At 37.8% G+C, this 20,171-nt stretch overlaps 1 protein-coding gene across 7 annotated transcripts in view; it reads right to left on the bottom strand.

Moving 5' to 3' along the window:
• Window positions 1-20,171, bottom strand: part of LOC103048679 (inner centromere protein-like) — a 27,766-nt gene extending 7,595 nt beyond the window's left edge. Inside the window, exons 1-14 of one of the 7 annotated variants that reach the window (XM_025165617.2) lie at window positions 19,158-20,170; window positions 18,523-18,735; window positions 17,979-18,119; window positions 17,184-17,300; window positions 15,858-16,573; window positions 13,614-13,662; window positions 8,330-8,360; window positions 7,219-7,336; window positions 5,727-5,820; window positions 4,295-4,430; window positions 4,096-4,215; window positions 3,302-3,313; window positions 2,940-3,049; window positions 2,601-2,721 (exon numbers count right to left, since the gene is read on the bottom strand). In XM_025165617.2, the coding sequence (XP_025021385.1) occupies window positions 2,601-2,721; window positions 2,940-3,049; window positions 3,302-3,313; window positions 4,096-4,215; window positions 4,295-4,430; window positions 5,727-5,820; window positions 7,219-7,336; window positions 8,330-8,360; window positions 13,614-13,662; window positions 15,858-16,573; window positions 17,184-17,300; window positions 17,979-18,115 (1,761 nt within the window). In that variant the 5' untranslated portion in view covers window positions 18,116-18,119; window positions 18,523-18,735; window positions 19,158-20,170. Of the gene's footprint in view, window positions 1-2,600; window positions 2,722-2,939; window positions 3,050-3,301; window positions 3,314-4,095; window positions 4,216-4,294; window positions 4,431-5,726; window positions 5,821-7,218; window positions 7,337-8,329; window positions 8,361-13,613; window positions 13,663-15,857; window positions 16,574-17,183; window positions 17,301-17,978; window positions 18,120-18,522; window positions 18,736-18,841; window positions 18,961-19,157 lie in introns of those variants that run through there. The other 6 variants (XM_025165620.2, XM_025165616.2, XM_007426532.4 and 3 more) reach the window with 6 other exon arrangements.

Below are 20,171 nucleotides of genomic sequence, written 5' to 3'. Positions count from 1 at the left end.
AGACATGAACAAATAAAGAAAATCATGAATATATTGTCATGATATATCTCTTTCATTTCTTTACTTTAAAGCTGGCCAAAGGAAGAGGAACTGGGATTCCAAAGAACATGCGAGGACTGAAGTTTATAGATGATGTCCTGTATCCCCTTCCTTCCCTTTGTGTGAATACCCTACCCTGCTGTTTCCTGAAGGAGAACTCTGCTCCTGATCATTAGGGTTCCCAATTGACAAAGCAATATTGCTGCTTTTCTTCTGACTTCCTGACTCAGCATTTGGTAGCTGCAGATATGAAGAAGTGGCTCTGACATTCATAATAGTTCAGCCATCAACACTCTTTAGCCCTTACTCATTCCTAGAATAATAACAGATCTTGAACTCTTAGTAGAAGAAAGCAAATATTGTTTAATAAGTATAGAGTCATAGTGGGATGAATCTGATGACCGGAATATAGCAGTTGAAGGATATAGTTTGTTCATATGGAAGGAAACAACAGAAATGGAGGAGTTGCACTGTACATTAGAATCCAACTAAATGAATTTAGAGAACATCTGGGTTAAAATAACTGGAATAATAAACAAAAGCAATGCCGTTATTGTTGTCTATTAGTGTTGCCTACCCAGCTAATGAGAAGATGTGGATGATGCTTTCCCAAACTATGAAATATGAAAGAATAGTAATGTGGGACTTTAATTATCCTAATCTCAGTTGGGAAACCAACTCTGCTAACTGTAGTATTTCCAGGAATTTTCTGACTTGTCAGGCAAACAGCTTTCTGATTCAGAAGAATGTACAGAGGATAAGCTATCCCTGACTTGGTACTAACCACTACTGCATGAACTTTTTAGTTAAGGAATTTGGGGAGAAAGTGTTGGAGTTCTTGATTTTAAGGGAAACTAAAACTAACTATAGTCCAATATTATCTTGGATTTCAGAAAATAGATTTTAATAAACTCAACCTTATAAGTAGGATTTGATGATGGAAGAAGCTAATGGGAAAAGGACCTCAAGATGGGTGAGTTTTTTAAAAAGGAGATAATAAAAGTACAGTTGCAAAAAAATCTAATAAGAAAAATATAGAAGAAAGCAGAAGTCATCATGGCTGCAGAAAGCAATCACAAGTAGAACAAAAAAGGGCAAATGTAGCAGATGGGAAAAAAGAACAGATCACCAAGGAAAAGTTCTTACAGGTAGCCAGGAATAGAAGAGATGGTGTCAAGAAAGCTAAATTTCAGAATGAGGTGAGCTTGGCAAAAGATACTGAAAACAAAAAGGACTCTTTTATGTACACTCAAAATAAATTGAAAAGAACAGTATGCCAGTTCAATGGAGACAGCAAAGGCTAACAGATAACAACTCCCCCCCCCCCCCAAAAAAACCCAAGGCAGAGCTGCTTGATTCCTATTTTAACTATTCTCCAACTAGGTAGTGTGAAATTATGAGGAGCAGGATGAAGGAGTAGAACTGAAGCTTGAGGAAATATCTATTTAATCTGAATTTAAATCTCCAGCCCCAGATGAATTAGACTACAGAAGGAACTTGGTGATAGTCTGCCCAAGCCTCAAAGAATTATCTCTGAGAAATCCTGAGGAAATGCCAGATTATAAACATTACCTCAATCTTCAAAAGGGGAAAGGATGAGGATCCAAGGAACACAGACTGCTTGGTTTGACATCAATACTAAAGTCCGTTCTAAATTTGCAATGCTGTATTTTTTAACCATTTTATTAATTAATTGGATTAAGCGAAGAATGCTTATCAAATCTGCAGAACTGGGCAGAATAACTAATACTCTAGGGCAGAAATAATATTTAAAATCTTTTGATAAGTTAGAGAAATGTGCTGAAAATAGCAGTATGAAATTTAGCAGAGATAAATGCAACATTACACATTTAACAAAAATAAATCAAATGACGGTTCTGGCTTGATAACTGTACTAGCAAAAAGACCTTGAAATACTAGTTGATTACAGACTGAATATCAGTTGGCAATGTGATGTAGCTAGAAAGAAAGGCAAATGACATTTAAGATTGTATCAACAGAAGTATAGTTTCCAAATCATAGGAAATAATAATTCTGTTTTATATCTTCACTGTCAGACCCCACCTCAAGATGAATACCAGCCATCACACTTTAAGAATTCAAACAAGCAGGAAAAGACTCAGAGAACACCAGCAAGGACGATCATGGTACTGGAAACTAAATACTATGAAGAAAATTAAAGGGATTGGGAATAGTTAGGTCCAGCTCCAAGAAGAGGTGAAGATATGATAGCTCTCTATCATATTATAGCAAAAGAGGTCACATAAGGAAGTCAAGACTTATTTTCTATCAATCCAGAGTACAGAATGCAAAATAATGGATTTAAATTATAGGAAGGTATATTCTTAATGAACCGATTATCCAGACAGATGGTGGGCTCCCCTTCACTGGATGTGTTCAAGCAGAGCATAAGTGGAACAACCCAGCAAAATGTACCAGCACCTTCTTCGTTCCCTCCAGATTTATGGCTTACTATGATGTTTGAATACTCCATACTAAGAGACAACTGTTAATATGTTAAGACTGTCATGAAGAAAGTCTGTCGTCAGGCCATTTTTCACCTTGTCATTTCTTTCATCAAACTGAGAAAATTTCTGCTCCATTCTCTTCTTTTTTTCTTCCTCCATTTGCTCTACCCGTTCTCGAGCCTGCAATGCCTTTCGTAGTCGCTCTTCACGCTTTCTGTGTAATATGTAGAAAGCACTTCATTTATTCTGATGAAACTCTTCGTACTGCTAACAAAAAGTTTACATTGATAGTTTTACTATATTTTTATAAACATGTATCTGTTCCTTTAGTGTCCACATTCCACAGAAGTTGAATGACACAATAACAATATAGCTAAAAGAAATTTTCCAATGTAATCCCAATTTGCATGAGGGTATAAACAGTTACTTAACAGTTTTATCTCTTCCAACCGACGTCTCTTTTCTTCCTCCACTTTTTGCTTTCTCTGTTGCTCCGCTTCTTGTTTTTTCCTAAGACTCTCCAGACGTTGGCGCTCCTTTTCCTAAAACATATGGAAGATTTACATTAACTGGAGTTGCTACGACCATTTGCTGCCTGATTGCCAACACATTTTCTCCCCATCTTTTCTATCCCGATTAAGTCACACCAAGGCAGCGTGGCAGTGCAGATATGAAACACCAGCACATTCAGAATGTCCCATGTCCAAAAAAGGGTGAAAAGGGCAGTTTAGTGTTTTTAAACAATTTGCAGCTCTAGGATCACAACCCACAAAATAAGGAAAATAGTTACTTACAACAAACTCCCCCTTTGTAGAATGAACATGGAAAGAAAATACAAATTAGCTTCCAGGAACGTAAACGCCTACTGACTATTTCATTCATCAGTGTGATTAAACAATAGCCCTATCTACATCAGTAAAGCAAAGGACCATGGAAAAATGCAATATGGCAGCAGGCTCAAGGTAAATATCTTCATTATCCTACTAGCCAGAGCAGGCATGGACTTCAACATTGAAATTAGCATATGTAACCTCAACCCCTACTTTAAAGGGATTTCAGCTATGTTTCAGATACATCAAGAGTCTGAGCAAAACAAAAGACCTTCCTTGCTGACTCACTTTTTTTCTCTGGTCTCTGGCTTCCAACTTGGTTTTTCCTGGGGGAGATGGGGGTGCATGGTGGGGAGAAACAGATTTGACCACATTCAGCTTCTCTTACTGGTGTTCTCCCTGGATACCCCCTATTCTCATTTGCCACTTTGTGATATTTTATAGAATCATTGTGTTCATCTTGATGCAAGAATGTGATGTAAGGAGCTATAACTCCTTAAGCATAGAATTGTCTTATATTGATACCATTAGTTTATCTAGTTTTCTGATATTCAGCTGGCTGCAGCTTTCTAAGGTCTGATACTGAGGCTCTTAGCTCTACAACATGACTGAAACAGGAGGTGAATTCAGAATCCATCATGTGGAATATTTTCTCTGCCACAAAGATCTGGTTCCTCTAACCAGTGTATAGCAGGTCTTCCTGATGTAAAGGTTTTTATTATTTTTAAACTTAAAACAAAAAACAAATACACTCTTACCTTGGAGGCAGATCTATTGGGAGTACTATGTTTGGGGACATTGTTTCCTGAAGACCCAGGAGATCTGAGAAGCTGATTCTTTTGCATGGTTTGAAAGAAATTTCTGAAAGGTTGTATTATCTGTCAGAAAAATATGCATGCTTTTACTCCTTGGACATAAAAGGACACATAAGAGTGTATTAATCTGATATTTACTTACCTTGGATGGGCCAGAAGTTGATAGTATTTTCTTTGCAGAAGTGGATGTAGTTTTATGATTAGAAGGACTAGGATTTTTATCTTTTGTGCATGAAGGAGCAGGTAGATCCTCCACTGCTTGATTATAACTTTGTTTCCTGGAAAAAAGAGTAAGCATACACCAAATTTTCTCAATTACATACTTACTCTTGTTTAATGGATGAACTTAAGACTTTCACTGTTCAGCATAACCAAAAGGTTTGAGAGTTGTCATTCAAGAACAAGTTAGAAGTCTCCTCAAAAGTCAAAGTGCTCTATAAGCTTTTGGAAAAGTCTTAAGACTGGGGAAAAGGGAGAAATAGAAAGAGGGAGGGAGAGGGAATGTACATAAGAGTCTGTGTGTGTGTGTGTGTGTGTGTGTGTGTAAAGCACTGAAAATCAACTTTTCTATTTTCCTGAGGCATGGACCTTTCACAAGATTCTGTTTTATAAAAAGGCCAGTGATGAAATAATAATTTCAAGATAATCCTCTATTTAAGTGCCACATTTAAAATGGTAGTTTTGCCTATCTTATTTTAACACTGTATCATCATATAGAGCAGGAATCCAGATTCAGTATATGTAGCTACTATTTCTATGCTCAAACCATAAGGCTAAACTTCCATTATTTTCATGTTTTTTTTATCAACCCTCTCCCCTCCAATATTTAGTTTGGGAAAATGATTAGATAGCTGGCAAATAGTCACTTTTAAATCAGCACTCCTCTACTCAGTGTCATGAGATGATTATAACTCCAGATAATTGCTTATTGAAAGAATGAAACCATTCATATTTCATTTCATAAATCTAATACTGACAGATAAATGTGTATGTTTTATATTTTTTAAGTATTAATCGTTACCAAGTTCTCCAACATGCTATTTTGGAGGAAAGTCAGCAGTGTCCACCGTAAAAACTTATATATTAACTTCAACATTATTGGAAATTATGCACTCTGTAAGATATGTTGCCCATGCTACTAAATCATTTCACTCTAAGTTCAGTTTTTCTCTCTCTAAATAACCTCAGCATTACAGTATCACATATGTAGGAGGTTCTCACTTAAGCAATCTAGACTGTTATGCCTATAACAGCCTGAGTGCCAGAACCACACAAGTTCACAAGAAATCTTTGTTTAAAAAATGCTTGTAACCAGTTTCTCAATTAAAAGACAAATATCTAATATAAGGACCTGCCATAGTTTCTAAGAGAACTCTTTTTAGCTGAAGCAGTTTCAGGTAGCTGCCCTGAACAGTTATTGTTCTGAATTATGAGAAACCATTCCAGATTCACCTATGGATGGATGGATGGATGGATGGATGGATGGATGGAAGGAAGGAAGGAAGGAAGGAAGGAAGGAAGGAAGGAAGGAAGGAAGGAAGGAAGGAAGGAAGGAAGGAAGGAAGGAAGGATACCGGATATTCTGCATTTGTTCATAGGGACTGTTGTTCCTGGCTAAATCTTCAGAATTACTGATATGGGTGTCAGTAATTTTAGTTTCAAGTCTGTCTGCAAGGAAAGCAGAATTAGTAAGAGAGGTCTTGCCACAAAATCCATCTTTCTGTTTGGTAATAGCAGCTAAGTTGAAACAAAGCATATATGGTAGACAGAACTTGTTCCTAGTAGTGCTAACCTAAGTAAACTATGCCAAGATTCAAGACTGCTTCATAAAATGCTTTTAATTACAATGACAAGATGCTACATATTGTAGCAAATGTAAGGACAACCGCTTAAGTTATGACTTACAAATAGAAGTCCAGACAAGATCATACGCATAAAAATTATACAGATAGCCCTTGTTTAGCGACTGCCTTATTTAACAACCGTTCAGTTATGAAGGCGATGAAAAAGTAACTTTACGGCCTCCACTTCTGGTGGCTGGCATGGCGGTTTGATTGTCTTCGAGCTTGGAGACAGCCCTTCAGCTTTTTTAGCACCCAGCGGGACTACGGGACTACAAGATGCTTTAAATTCTTCCAGACAATGGGGAAAGCTTGAAATTAACCTATGAGTTCTCTGAACGGCTGCTCCTTGTGAGTAAATTGCAAGAATGGAGGTTTTTGCAAGGAACCCACAAGTGGAGCAGCTGGGAGGTGAGGATTACAACTTCATTCAAAGCTGAGGAGCAGCCTGCTTAATGGATACTAAAACCAACCGATCCCCATTTCTAATGCACCTTTTAAATGCAAATTATTCTTCACTTTAAAAAAGGCTTCTTATAGCAGATAAGTATTCCTCTTGGCACTTTTCATTTTTGGGGGGGATTTTGAAAATTAAGATAGATTGGTAGAGTTAAAATAATATTTTTTGGACTATTTGCAAAAAGCTGATATTAAAGTGGCATAAGAAAGTTAACAATAGGGAAAAGGGGTGATTTTATTTTTTTTATTTTTTTCCCCCTAGTTTATCTTTTCAAGAATCAGCTTTGTAAAATCACAGCTACTTTAACAGGGATCCACTTCTCCATGAGAAAGTTTTTTAGTTTAATGTAAACAATCAGGCAATTAGGTGGGATTATATTTCAAAGGGGAATGACAATCAGTTTGGTTTATTTTTAGCCTAGCTCTTCCTTAATAGAGTCACCTGCAGGCAATTGCCTGTAATTTCCCTTTTTAACCATTTTTTTTTTAAAGCAACTTTACAACCAATCCTCACATTTATGACCTTCGCAGGCCTGTAAAGCAAAAGAAAGCTGAAGTAAGATTGTAAGCACAGTCAGTTTCACTTAGTGACCACTTTGCTTAATGACCAAGTTGCTGGTCCCAATTGTGGTCACTAAATGAGGACTACCTGTGTAGGGAAAAATGGAATAAATGATCCCTAGCAATTAAAAAGCAACTTCCAAATTTGCTTGAAGGTTTTTAACAGCATTTAATGAAACTCCTAGCTGTTCATGACATTATTTACCTTTACTGTAAGTCTTTTCTTGGCGCCTCTCAAGTTGTGCTGGATTGTGCACAGGGGTGCTAACAATTAGACTAGATGCATCCAGAACACCAGGCTCTTTTTGTAGATTGTTCAGAGACTAAGAAAAAAAATACGTGTCACTTCTGTACTCTGTAGATAAAGCAAATTCCTCTTACAATATTCTCCCATTTCTGGGCTCTAATTTTAAGATGACTACATGTGTCAAGGTGCTACTTGATTAGAAAAGGCAGGAAAAAAATCAAAGCAGCAGGGCTATCAATGGGAACAAATGCAAGAACTGTTGTTTCTCATTTTGTGAAATAAGTAACTTATGTGTAATATCTAGCCTATCTCACATAAATACGTCCCTGAAGGTGGCAGCTCTTAGCTGACTTTAGTGCTTCTTAGAAAGAGGGACAGTACTTGGGTAGACCACCATCAGTACATCTAAGGCAGTGTTTCTCAACCTTCTCATGCTGGCTGGGGAATTCTGGCAATTGAAGTCTACATATCTTCAAGCTGCCAAGATTGAGAAACACTGATCTAACACTTACCTTGCCTAGGTAAACAGAGATTAAGAATACCCCACAATTTGAAGCAGTAACTTCAGGTTATTTCCTTCAGTTTATAGACACAATAAGTCTTCTTGTATGGTGGTTGATTGTTCACTGTTATATAATCCTAAAGCCCCTTAAATGAGATAATTGAACAAAATTCTTCACAAAAGACACAATAGAAAACAAAAGTGTCAAATAAAAACACCTTCCCAAGATCATATCAGGTATTAAAATGCAGAGTTGAACTTGGAGGCTTAGCGTTATTTATTCTCTGTCCAGTAGATCCCATGCATTTTGATGCACCTAAATCCATTGAATTTGGTGGGATTGGACATGCCCCAATCTCCACAGAATTAAAATCTGTGCATTCCAATAGTTGACCTGAAGCATTAGTCACCCACAACCTTGACTGGATAATTAACTGGAATATAGTAAATCCAACTATCATAGCCTTAGAGATATCTTAAGAATTGTGATCAGAGTTCAGAGAACTACACTGAAGGCAAAAGGCAATCCATCACATAAACCCAACAGGTGCATCTCCAAGACCTTACCTCTCCTAATTCAGCATTCTGTGTCAAAGGCCTAAGAGAGAATTTTGGCAAATATTAGCCATTTCGTTTTTTCCTGTTTTTATTATTTTATTTAAATATACTGTGATCAACAGACATTATTTAAACATACAATTCACAATTCACAAAAAATGTAAGAATAACAGTGTAAAAACAGTGAAAATGTACGTGTGTATATATGTATGTGTATGTATGTGTGTGTATATACACACACATACACATTCTCACACACACAGATAGTCCTCATTTAGCGACCACCTCATTTAACTACTCTTTGCAGTTACGAAGGTGATGAAACAGTAACTTTGTGACCAGTCCTTGCATTTACCACCTTTGCAGGTCTCTAAAGCAAAGGAAAGCTGAAGTAAGATCATAAGCACCGTCATGGTTTCACTTAGCAACTGCTTCACTTAATGCCTGCCATTCCCAATTGTGGTTGCTAAATGAGGACTACCTATGTATCTACATCCACCATACTATTTCCTTTCAGGGAAGCAATGTTATGCAAAACACAGGGGAAAAAATGAAACGTTCTAAGAAAAAGAAATTAAAGGCAGGAGATAACAGGGAAAAAAAGGAAACCTAACTAAACTTCATTTTAGTTTCTAGTTTCCAGCAGCATCATTCACAGTATTCTCCATAACTTTCTATCTTTGCAGGCCATATTTGCTTCCACTACTGATTCATGTATTGTTTTTTCTTTCAACTTACCAGCTCTGACACTTTCAGGATCTCATCAGCAAAATCCTATCTTCCCATTCTTCTTCACCTATTCATTTTTTCTTCATATAGAGTGCATTCGGAAAGTATTCAGGCCCCCTTCACTTTTTTCAATTTTGTTATGTTGCAGTCTGATACTACTGATACTACAATCATTCAAATTCATTTTTTTTTCATTAATCTACACTCAGTATCCCATAATGACAAAGTGAAAACAGAATTTTAGAAATGTCTGTAAATTTATTAAAAAGAAAAAACTGAAATATCACATGTACTTAAGTATTCAGGCCGTCTCCTCAATACTTTGTTGAAGCACCTTTGGCAGCAATTACAGCCTTGAATCTTTTTCGGGATGAAGCAACAAGCTTTGCACACCTGGATTGGGGGATGTTCTGCCATTCTTCTTTGCAAATCCTCTCAAGCTCAATCAGGTTGGATGGGGACCATCAGTGGACAGCCATTTCCAGGTCTCTCCAGAGATATTCAATAGGGTTCAAGTCAGGGCTCTGGCTGGGACACTCTAGGACATTCACAGAGTTGTCCCTAAGCCATTCCTGTGTTGTCTTGGCTGTGTGCTTAGAATCGTTGTCATGTTGGAAGGTGAACCTTCGGCCTAGTCTAAGGTCCTGAGCACTGTGGAACAGGTTTTCATTGAGGATATCTCAGTACTTTGCTCCATTCAGCTTTCCCTCAACTCTGACCAATCTCCCAGTCCCTGCTGCTGAAAAACACCCCCACAGCATGATGCTGCCACCACCATGCTTTGCTGTTGGGATGGTACTGGGCAGGTGATGAGCAGTGCCTGGTTTCCTCCAGACGTAACATTTAGAATTGAGGCCAAACAGTTCAATCTTGGTTTCATCAGGCCAGAGAATTGTTCCTCACAGTCTGAGAGTCATTCAGGTGCTTTTTGGCAAACTCCAAGTGGGCGTTCATGTGTTTTGCACTGAGGAGAGGCTTCCGTCTAGCCACTCTGTCATAAAGGCCAGATCACTGGAGGGCTGCAGTGATGGTTGTCCTTCTGGAGCTTTGTCCCATCTCCACACAGGATCTCTGGAGCTCAGTCAGAGTGACTATCGGGTTCTTGGTCACCTCTCTTACTGAGGCTTTTCTCCCCCGATTGCTCAGTTTGGCCAGGTGACCAGCTCTTGGAAGAGTCCTGGTTTTGCCAAACTTCTTCCATTTGAGAATTATGGAGGCCACTGCTCTTGGGAACCTTCGGTGCAGCAGAATTTTTTCTGTAGCCTTCCCCAGATCTGTGCCTTGCAATAATCCTGTCTCTGAGCTCTGCAGGCAGCTCCTTTGACCTCATGGCTTTTGCCCTGGTACAGTATGTATTGTCAGCTGTGAGGCCTTCTATAGAGAGGTGTGTGCCTTTCCAAATTATGTCCAATCAATTTAATTTACCACAGGTGAACTCCAGTCAAGGTGTAGAAACAGCTCAGCAACTATCAAGAGAAATGGGAGGCACCTGAGCTAAATTTCAAGTGTTGTTGCAAAGGGTCTGAATAGTTATGCCAATGTGATATTTCAGTTTTTCCTTTTTCATACATTTGCAAACATTTCTAAAATTCTGTTTTCACTTTGTCATTATGGGGTACTGAGTGTACATTAATGAGGAAAAAATGAATTTGAACGATTGTAGTATTAGGCTGCAACATAACAAAATTGAAAAAAGTGAAGCGGGTCTGAACACTTTCCAAAGGCACTGTATTAGCTTTGTGATTTGATCCTCATTCATATTTTCTGTCTGGCCATACCACCAATGTACAGTGTTTATTTTTCACTTTTGTATTAATACCACATTCATTCATCAATTCATTCTTGTCCCTATTTCTTCCTATTTTACCACTCATATTTCTTAAGCAACCCATTCCCACTGCAGCCAGCTTACATTTATGTTTCTTATAACACATCCAACTCTCATTTCCACCTAAGAGAGTGGGCAGAAACACACTCTCAAACATAACCATTTGCACTTTTTTCAATAATCTTCACAACAATCCACATACTATTCACTATCTTTTTACCAGTATTTATGTGTCCTATAATTTCTTCCTCCATTTCCGCATCTTTAGTAAACATTCTACTAAGGTATATAAATTCATTTACTTGCTCTGATTTTTGTCTTTTAGGTATAACTTGCAATCATTCACTCCATTTTCCCCATCACTTACCTCATCTTCAATATGGTAATTTTCAGTATGATCCACTGCATCATACAATCATACAGTATGATTCGCTGCATCATACAATCTAACATTTGCTGGAAATCTTTCAGATTCTTAGCCAACAATATGGCATCATCTGCATACAACAAATATACACACATCTCCAACCAACACATTTCTAAAAACAGTACCTTCTTTAAACATATAATCCATAAATAATCATAGGGACATCACACATATGTACCTTAGTTCCTATTCAATGCTGAAACATTAGAATCTGCACAAGAGCTAAATAAATAAATCCCTATATTTTTCTAATATAGCAAAAATGAATACCAGTTGTTCATTAATTTTTAATTAAAGGATTGTTCAAGATTTTTTGCTGCCATGTTAATTTTTCACCAAATGCTATTTCCTGCACTGATCAACGATTAAAATGTATTTTACTTTTCCAGCATTTTGCCATAGTAAATCTAGCACCTAACAACAAAAAATAATGTCTTGTGTTCATCATTTATATATCCTAGAAAAAAATGGACCATAAAACGTCAGTAGAATTATTAAAGATTTGTCTATTTTTTCCAGTTTTCTTGAAAATATTCAAATGAAATGAAAAACTGAATAGGCATTGCCACCAGAAATGATCCCATCTAATGATCTGATTACAGTCCCTTTATCACAATCTAAAAAGATTTAAAATAATTGTTCGGGAATCTATGAATTATTTTTATGGTCCATAGAATTAAAGGGAGTTTTATATCTCAAAGAGATCCAAGCTGACTCCAAACTTCAAATCCCAAGTCCTCTTTCCATACATTAAAAGTCTTTCAGGAGAATCTGCTGTGTTTCATAAAAGAGTTCAGTATAATATTAAAGAGATTTGTTTGATTTTAAAGGGCTGATATTCATCATTGTTTAAGCATTCTTATTAATTGGTAAATATTACCCAACCAGCATTCACTTGTTTATGTTGCATATAGCATAAATGTAAAGTGAATATACTATTAACTCTGAGGACGTTTAAAACAATCAATCAGTAACAGGCTCAGGTACCCAGCTGTCTCTGAAGAACCCTGATCTTCAGTAGCACAGTACAAATGACTTGAACTATACAGTTTCCTAAGATGCCAGCAATGATCAGTCTTATGGGCAAATGTGCCAAAAGTCAACTTAAAAACTGTTAGGTGGTGCCACCGTAACCTATGTCCTAGTATGTATAAAAGCTGTAGTGAACTTTTCCATGACTTGGAAAAGAAGAATTTTACTACAGCCACCTTACCTTAGTCACCTGTTATTTAGATAACTGTAATATTTGTTAGACGGAGCTGTCCTTAAAAAGGGGCGAAGTGCAAAAACATGGGAGACAGATCTGGAATGTGCTATATAGACATTTAACACCAGCCTTCAAAGAGAGGTACCAGGAGAGAAAAATAATCCTTGCAAATATTTATCCCAAGGAAATACAAATGCTTATACAGGTAAACTCAAGAATAAAACCAAAGCAAATAAACAACAAAACCTGGAGGTATTTGGAGAAGAAAATATTTTTCTTTCTATTTTTCCCTTTCCTGATTTTTCACTGCACGTTTGGGGGAATTTCACTAATAAACTACCTCTGAATATTATTTCCCTTGCTGGAATGAGCAAAATACTATTAAAGTAAAAAAAAAAAATACCACCTCTGCAAAATGCATGAAATATTTTGAGATGGGGTATAGAAAATGTTTCAGATTTGATCTGTTTCAAATTCAGCTCAAAATGATCAAAGCAGCCTGTCTGAAATACTACAAAGCAACTGTTTTTAGCATCTTACCCATCTCAAAGCATTTCATGCATTTTGCAGAGTTTTTTTTAAACTTAAATAGCATTTTATTTATTCAATTTCACTGCTATTTGAGATTCAAAGGTTGTTAAAAATCACAAAATTATGCCCTGAATTGTTTTCTTCCCATTGATTCAAAATTTAGGGAAATTTTATTTCTTGTTGCTTGTCATTTGTATTTTACACAATCTAATGATGTATTGTAATCATCTTTCCCCCCCATTCCTCAAAAAAGAGTTGGTGGCATTGTCAGAAAAGACATAAACATCATTGTTGCAAGAATTACCTCTTTTCCAACTCAAGAAAAACACAAATTCTATAATTAGATGTCTGGATGCTGTATGATTCTGAACCATTTAATATAATGTTAATTTTGAGTATATAAATAGAACCATAGGATTCTAGTCAAAACTTTTTCAAATTTTCAAACAATTTCGAAGGTTTACAGATTCAGAATATGTTTGTTGACTCAAGACTAAGTTCAGCAATGTTTAGTGGAGTTTCCCCCAAATTATTATTAGAATCCTTCAAAGGTTTTCAAGAGTTTGCTTACCTGTGTTTGCTGTTTTCATCATCCATAAATACTTCAGTGGAACTATGGCCTGGAGAATGGAAATGTTAGACTAAATCATGAGTTGAATAAATGTAGTAAGTATAGGGATGCATCAAGAAGTGCTGTTAATAAAAGGGAAATGCAGGAGGAATTCCAGCATTTTCCTTATTGCAAGAGACACATACGTTTGTGAACTTCTTTCCTGTCCTTTTTTTATTGAGAGGAAAACCTTTGTATTTGGAAGCTGCATCCCAACCACATTTCTGCTTTCTAGGTCCTTGGATTAAAATTGCAAAAGACAAGACACTGAATAGGATCTAGGTTGGATCTATCCTCTATTAGGGACAGCCTGCATCCCCAACAGACTGCACGTGGTAACATTTTATGAATAAGATGGACTTTCTATCAAAAATGGAATCTTCAGGCTAAGTTCTCATTTTGCACCTGCTTTGGTAACATTAACAGGTTATGTGTTTTATCATGCCACTTTAATGGGCATTGATATGGAGATGTAATTTGTAGCAAGAATCCCATGTGATTCATAACATGTAATTTTAGATCAAATCTCTACAAAGAGCAGGCAAAACTTTCAGGCCATTTAAAAAAATTGACACTGTAATTTCTGATACAGTGGTCTATCACAAAGCTTATTCTGCCTATATTCCCAACCTGAGCTTCCTTCCATTACTTCACTTCAGTTTATTTTTTGTCACAATAATTTGGATTTCCTTTTTGTTGTCAGCTATATTTTTGCACACAAGATTCCTTTGATCTATGACAATTTATAAGACTCAGTGCTTGTCCAAATGCTATCTGACATGCAGTTCATAGCAGGGTTCAGATGATTTCTCCTTCAGATTTTTGATCTGCCCTTTATCCACCGACAACATCTGAAAACTCTACAGATGCCCTTCGGTTGCATAAATGGGATTCAATACATATGGCTTTGAGGGATATGAGAGGCCTCTGGTGAGGATGACAAAAGTCTCCTTTTAACCTAGGTTGTTTTCTTTGGTTTCCATCTGGTTTGTTATTCTGCCATCTCTACTTTTTTGTTATTGTTGTTTTTATTATCTTTTAAATAATTTGTAAAGCACCCTGAGTCGCTGGAAGTTGGGTGGCACATACATTTAAATAATAATAATACGCTTATCCTAAATTTAGCCACCAAAATTTATGTTGTTACACAAAGCCTAGGTTTGATCATTACAGTCCTAGTGGACAGACAGCTGGTTATTCATTCCAAAAATTGTATTCATTTGGCTTTCCATGAAAGGTTTGTTTCTTATTCACTTGTAACAATATTATGAGTACCTGTAATCATACAAGTCTACAGCATACAATAAACACACTTTTTTCAGGAAACATGTTACCAACAAAGGCTAGAAACATATTAAACTAACTGTATATATTCAAGATTTAATTTTTGACTTCTTAGAGATGAAAGCAAATACTGCTCTGCAGATCCTTACCAGATTTGAATTAGAAAAGGGGCAAGCTCAGCTATAAATCTAAGTTTGCAAAAATCAGAATTTACTCTATCAACTAGCAGTAGATACAGCCTTAAACATGTTGAGGCCTCTGAAGTGTAGAGGACTTTAATCCTGTATATCATATATGAAATAATCAGAAGACTATCTCAGGTGATCCAGTTATGAGCGCATTTTCACTTTCACCATGCATAACAAAAAGTGACGAGATTTTACATTAGTATTAAATCAGTGGGAAATGTAAGCAAAAGTTTGTTGCAATAAAAGGAATTATCAGTGTTTTGTTCAGAGGAGCCTAGTCTACCGAAAACAGGAAGCAGACTACATGCACTAAAGACAATGCCACTTCATAAGACAATACAAGGAGGAAGTGATACTATAATAAATTTTCCTCCAAAAGAAGAAAAATGCTGGAAAAAAGTGTATTGAATTAGTTGTGGACTTATTTTATTTATTTATTTATTTATTAAATTTATATGCCGCCCATCTCCCCCAGCGGGTGACTCTGGGTGACTTATGTAAATACAGCCTGGAGAGGCTTCCAAAGCAGCCACACGAGCCTAGAAAAAGGCTGCTTTAATAATTGAAAAAGAGGTACTCTGAATGTGGTCCTAGCATTGAAAAACACCTCTTTTGAAAAATATTCACAGCCCTATACTATAATTTCTATAGAAAAAAGCAAGAGAGTTGGAGCTATCAACTCTCCTACAACTTACAAAAGTTACATATTGATCTGGTGATTGCCTTTACTTACAGCTTACTCGACTTGAAGTGGATGATGAGTCCTGAGCTACTTGCTTCCTGGCAATTGTCCTGCTGATAGATTTTCGAATCGTGCTTTTTCTTTTATTGCTCAGCGAGTATTTCTCCACAAGTGAGATCCTTGGATTTTTGTGTGGTCTACTTAGAGGACGATGGCCTGATAGAGGCCCTGTGGAGGCACCAGTGCTTTCTTTCAGGTTTTGGGAGAGTTCTCCCTCTGGGTCCAAATTATTATTAACTAATTCTTGGGGTGGAATTTCTTCTTCACATTTGTGCTTCCCATTTGGGAAGGTTTTTGGAGTGGATATACTTTGTAAGCTTGATGCATCCCTATTTTTTTCTGCCTTTATTGAATCAGTGGTGTCTGGAACTACCATGACAGGATTGTCTGACATAATGGCAATATCAGTGATCCTTGATCCATCAACTAAATGGTCATCTGAATGCACAGTAAAAATTTTAGGGATTCCATGCATGTCCTTATTCCTTTTTTCTCCTACTTCACCATTTTTACAGCAGCCAATACCAAATGGTTCCTCTCCTGGATCCACAGCTATCTTATACTGTACTTCTGAACTTCCTTTAGAAGAGTTTGTCATAATATCTGGCAAGGATATTGTGTCCCTCACATCATGGTTATTCAGTCCTCTTCTTGGAGAAAGCTTCTGAAAGGATGCAGTCTTTACACTGCCATGTCCTCTAGACAATCTTAAAGAACAAACAAAAGATTAATTCACAAATTAAAACAATTTCAATAAATCAAATTGTTCTTGTTTTAAGCAACAAGATGGCACTAGAAACAGAAATAATTTCCACATTACATCACTATGTATTTACTAGACTGTCTAGTTGCCTAATAAAGTATAGAGACTACTAAGTGCAGTTAGACAAATGAATGAGCACATAAATGTGTCTTAAAAGTATAAAATTGCTAGGCAGACCAATTAGACTATTGCATGCTAATTTAAAAGTGAGATGTGAGGCACTATTACTTTGTGTTCAGATGTACTGCAACCATTTCATTTTTACCAGCAAAGGGTAATGGATAACATTTTGCCTTTAAGTAGAATTCATGGGCTGACATTTTGAGCAGTTTGCAGGGAAATTAAACAAGTATGAAAAAGGAAGTTTTTGTACAGAAGTTTTAGGAGATGAAAATATAACTATGAAGCACTACAGGACTAAGTATAGTTTTGTAATAACATGGCAAACTCTTTATCTTGAGTCACAAAAATAGCAGAAGAAAAATCCATAAAAACTGAGACCTTTGGGTACAATTCCAATATAGAAGCTTAAATATTGTTAATTGGTTTGCTACCTTTTTCTAATCAGTTCTTTATTTTCATCTTTAAACAATGAAGACCGCTTCTTTTTCCGATACTTCTTCTGAGATGGTGTTTTGGGCATCAGTTCTGGTTCAGTACTGAAATTGTTACTGGTCCAAAAAAAAAAAAAAAAAGCCTACAGATCTCAACATTGCAATTAACAGCAACACAGGGAAGTCTGTATCTTGCTTCCTTGACACATGTTAAGATGTAACTTAAAATATTCTTGACTTACTATCTAACCAACTTATAATATATTCTTTACATTGATAGCAAAAGAATCCATAAACTCAGGGCAACCCTCCACCCAACTAATAACTTAATTTGTATTTGGAACAGGATGGACAAAGGAAGTATAGAGGAGGAGGAGAATTTATTAAATTTATATGCCACCCAAAGAAAGCCTTGTTCTCCTTCCCAAAAAGAGAGGAGCTAGGCATTTGCCTTTCTTGCAGAATAGTGGATATGCTGATCTATGCTAGGGGTTTTCAAATTTTTTCAGGCCGCAGAACCTGTTAGTTAGAAATAAATAAATTCCCAAATCTCTGACCAAGCGGCAATGCTCTACTGATTAAAAAGTGGCTGTGTCACCTTTTTTTTTTTTTGCCCCAGAACCCCATCAGGTTTTCATGAAACCCTAGGGTTCCATGGAACAGAGTTTAAAAAATCCTGCTCTCTGCAATAACCCTAACCTTTGGAGTGAAAATATGGCCTGAAATCATGTTACAATCCTTGGGAGTAAAAACTTAATAAACTTTCTATTTTGCAAGATTCAAAAGATTCTGTACCTATCAAATATCTTCATGGCTTCCTCCTCAATTTCTCTCAACCACACCAAGCATTTATGTTCGGCGTTGAACAGGAATTCTGAGAATTTTTGATTACAAACATCTAAAAAGTGAATGGGCTGTCTTGCCTCAGCCATGACACTGCATAAAACAAAGGAAAAGGAGATGCTAAATGATTTAAGTCTACATTGAAATTCATTCCAGCAAAATAGGAAAACAACATCTGAACTACTCAAATGAGAAGGGTAACAACATGCACTTATTCATACAACAGGAAAGGTTTATGTGAATATATTTATTAAACAACAGAAAGTAAAAGAAATATTTTGTTTTCACAGGGGGGGAAGTCACACAGCCTCACAGACTTTTAGCAAAGAAATCAAACATGACTTTTTGTTTCTGATTTTTCTGGTTTCTAATCTTGGTTTTGTTTCTACAGAAAGTCAAGGAAGCTCAACCAGAGCACAATATCGTCTCAATGATAATACTATGAGTTTTCTGTATGAAAGCACGCAAGGATTTCAGCACAAGTTAAGAGAGTCACCTTTTTTAAGAAGCCCCACCAGGTTCTCTTTTTAGAAGAATGAAGGGCAAACGCTTCCAGGTAGCCGCTTCCAGAAGAATTAGTTAAATTCTAGCTGGTTGTTTGGGGGCTTGTTCATTTTCTTGACAATTTCTAGCTTATCTTAATAACGAACAATCAGGACCACAGAGGAACCAAGCGCAGAGCCGAGAAGTAAAAACTGGCTCATGGGTCCTATTAAGACAAATTAAAAAACAAAGTAAATACTCTTCTTTTCCCTTCCATCAGTAAGAACAGAAGCACGCTCCAGATAGCAAAAAAGGCACGGGGGAGCACACACCTTCGGCAGCACTCCCCACTTCAACAACAGCAAACACCTGAGCCAAACTCACAACACGCCTCTTGCGAAATGTGGGCGGGCGCTATGCCACTGGAAACGCTTTCCGGCCGCCTTCCGGAGCGGCGTCGCATCCCCGGACGCTCCGTGGCTTTCGTCCACTCTAAATTAAAGCGCCCCGACTGGCTCTGTTCCCCTGCACGTTTAAACCCGAGGGGAGGGAGGGGAGGGAGAAGACTCGCTGAACCAGCCCGTCAGGCTGCAATCGCGGAGCCTTCAAAGGGCGGAGGGGGGATTGCATCTGGTGCTTTAGACGTACCTTTAAGCGAGATCAAAGCAACAGCTGGTCTTGGGGAAGAGGGAAAACCAAGAGATGTTGTAAAACCTGCTACGGAGGGAGTTGATAGCGAAAGGAAAGACGAGAAAAGTATTCAAGCCTTCTGGGTTCTCGGAGGGCGCTTGAGGAAGCTAGACCCCGATACCTTTCGAGGCGTTGCGCTGCCTGCCAGAGCTCCCTCGCCACGGAGCAACCGAGGCTGCCCTTCGCTTGGTTTTGCTGGGCTCTTGTTCTCGCTCGCACCCCTATGCTAGGAAAGGGCGCTTTGGTCGCCTTCTCTCTGCGCACTTTTTCAGTTAGGCAGGGGAACTACGGACTTATTTTGAGAGGGGAGCCGCCGCTCCTTCTAGCCTCATTGAATGGTTTCTCTTGGGCTGGAGTGTGGGAGCAAAGGCTTGAAAAGCGAGCTGGGGGTGCCGGTGCCTATTTTAAGGGTCGCGGCAGCAGTACGTAGCTGGTCCCGGCTGATCTCTAAAAGATAACCCGCGTCCGACCTGGCTGGAGCTTGGTGGGAGGCCACCAGAAACATCTCTGGGCTGACCGTTAGACTGAGATTTTAAAAAAGGGAGCGAGAGGCAGGGGCAGACCACTTCCGTATTGTTGCCAAGGAAGCCTCAGAGATACGTCCAGGGAATTAAACTCGACTTCCAATAACTTTTCCGTATACCCGAAGCGCTTTTGAGCCTTCCTCCCGCGGAGGAGGACGAAGAGCGAGGAGTCAAAGGCAAGGACGTGGCTGAAAAGCCGGTCGAGCCCCGCACGTAAACAACAAGTCTGAAAAAACTGACGCGGCTGTAAGAGTCCGGTTGCATCTGTGGTGAGGGAAAGAGACCTTGCCGGCTCTCTGCAGAGTAGTCCAGCAGCATTATATACGTAGGAGGAGCTGTAGTCTTTTTTTCCCAAGAATCCGAGTTTGTTAAATAAGCGCACGTGCTGTCCATCCCACTCTCACTTTCTCTCGCTTTCGGTTTGCAAGGAAGACATAAGCCACCTGTA

Source organism: Python bivittatus, unplaced genomic scaffold (assembly GCF_059951505.1).
Source record: "Python bivittatus isolate LINGU-HERP-01145 unplaced genomic scaffold, Pbiv_v1 ctg000480_np1212, whole genome shotgun sequence".
Lineage (NCBI taxonomy): Eukaryota > Metazoa > Chordata > Lepidosauria > Squamata > Pythonidae > Python > Python bivittatus.
The sequence above is the reverse complement of the archived record's forward strand: the minus strand, read 5'-3'. Positions and strand labels throughout refer to the sequence as shown.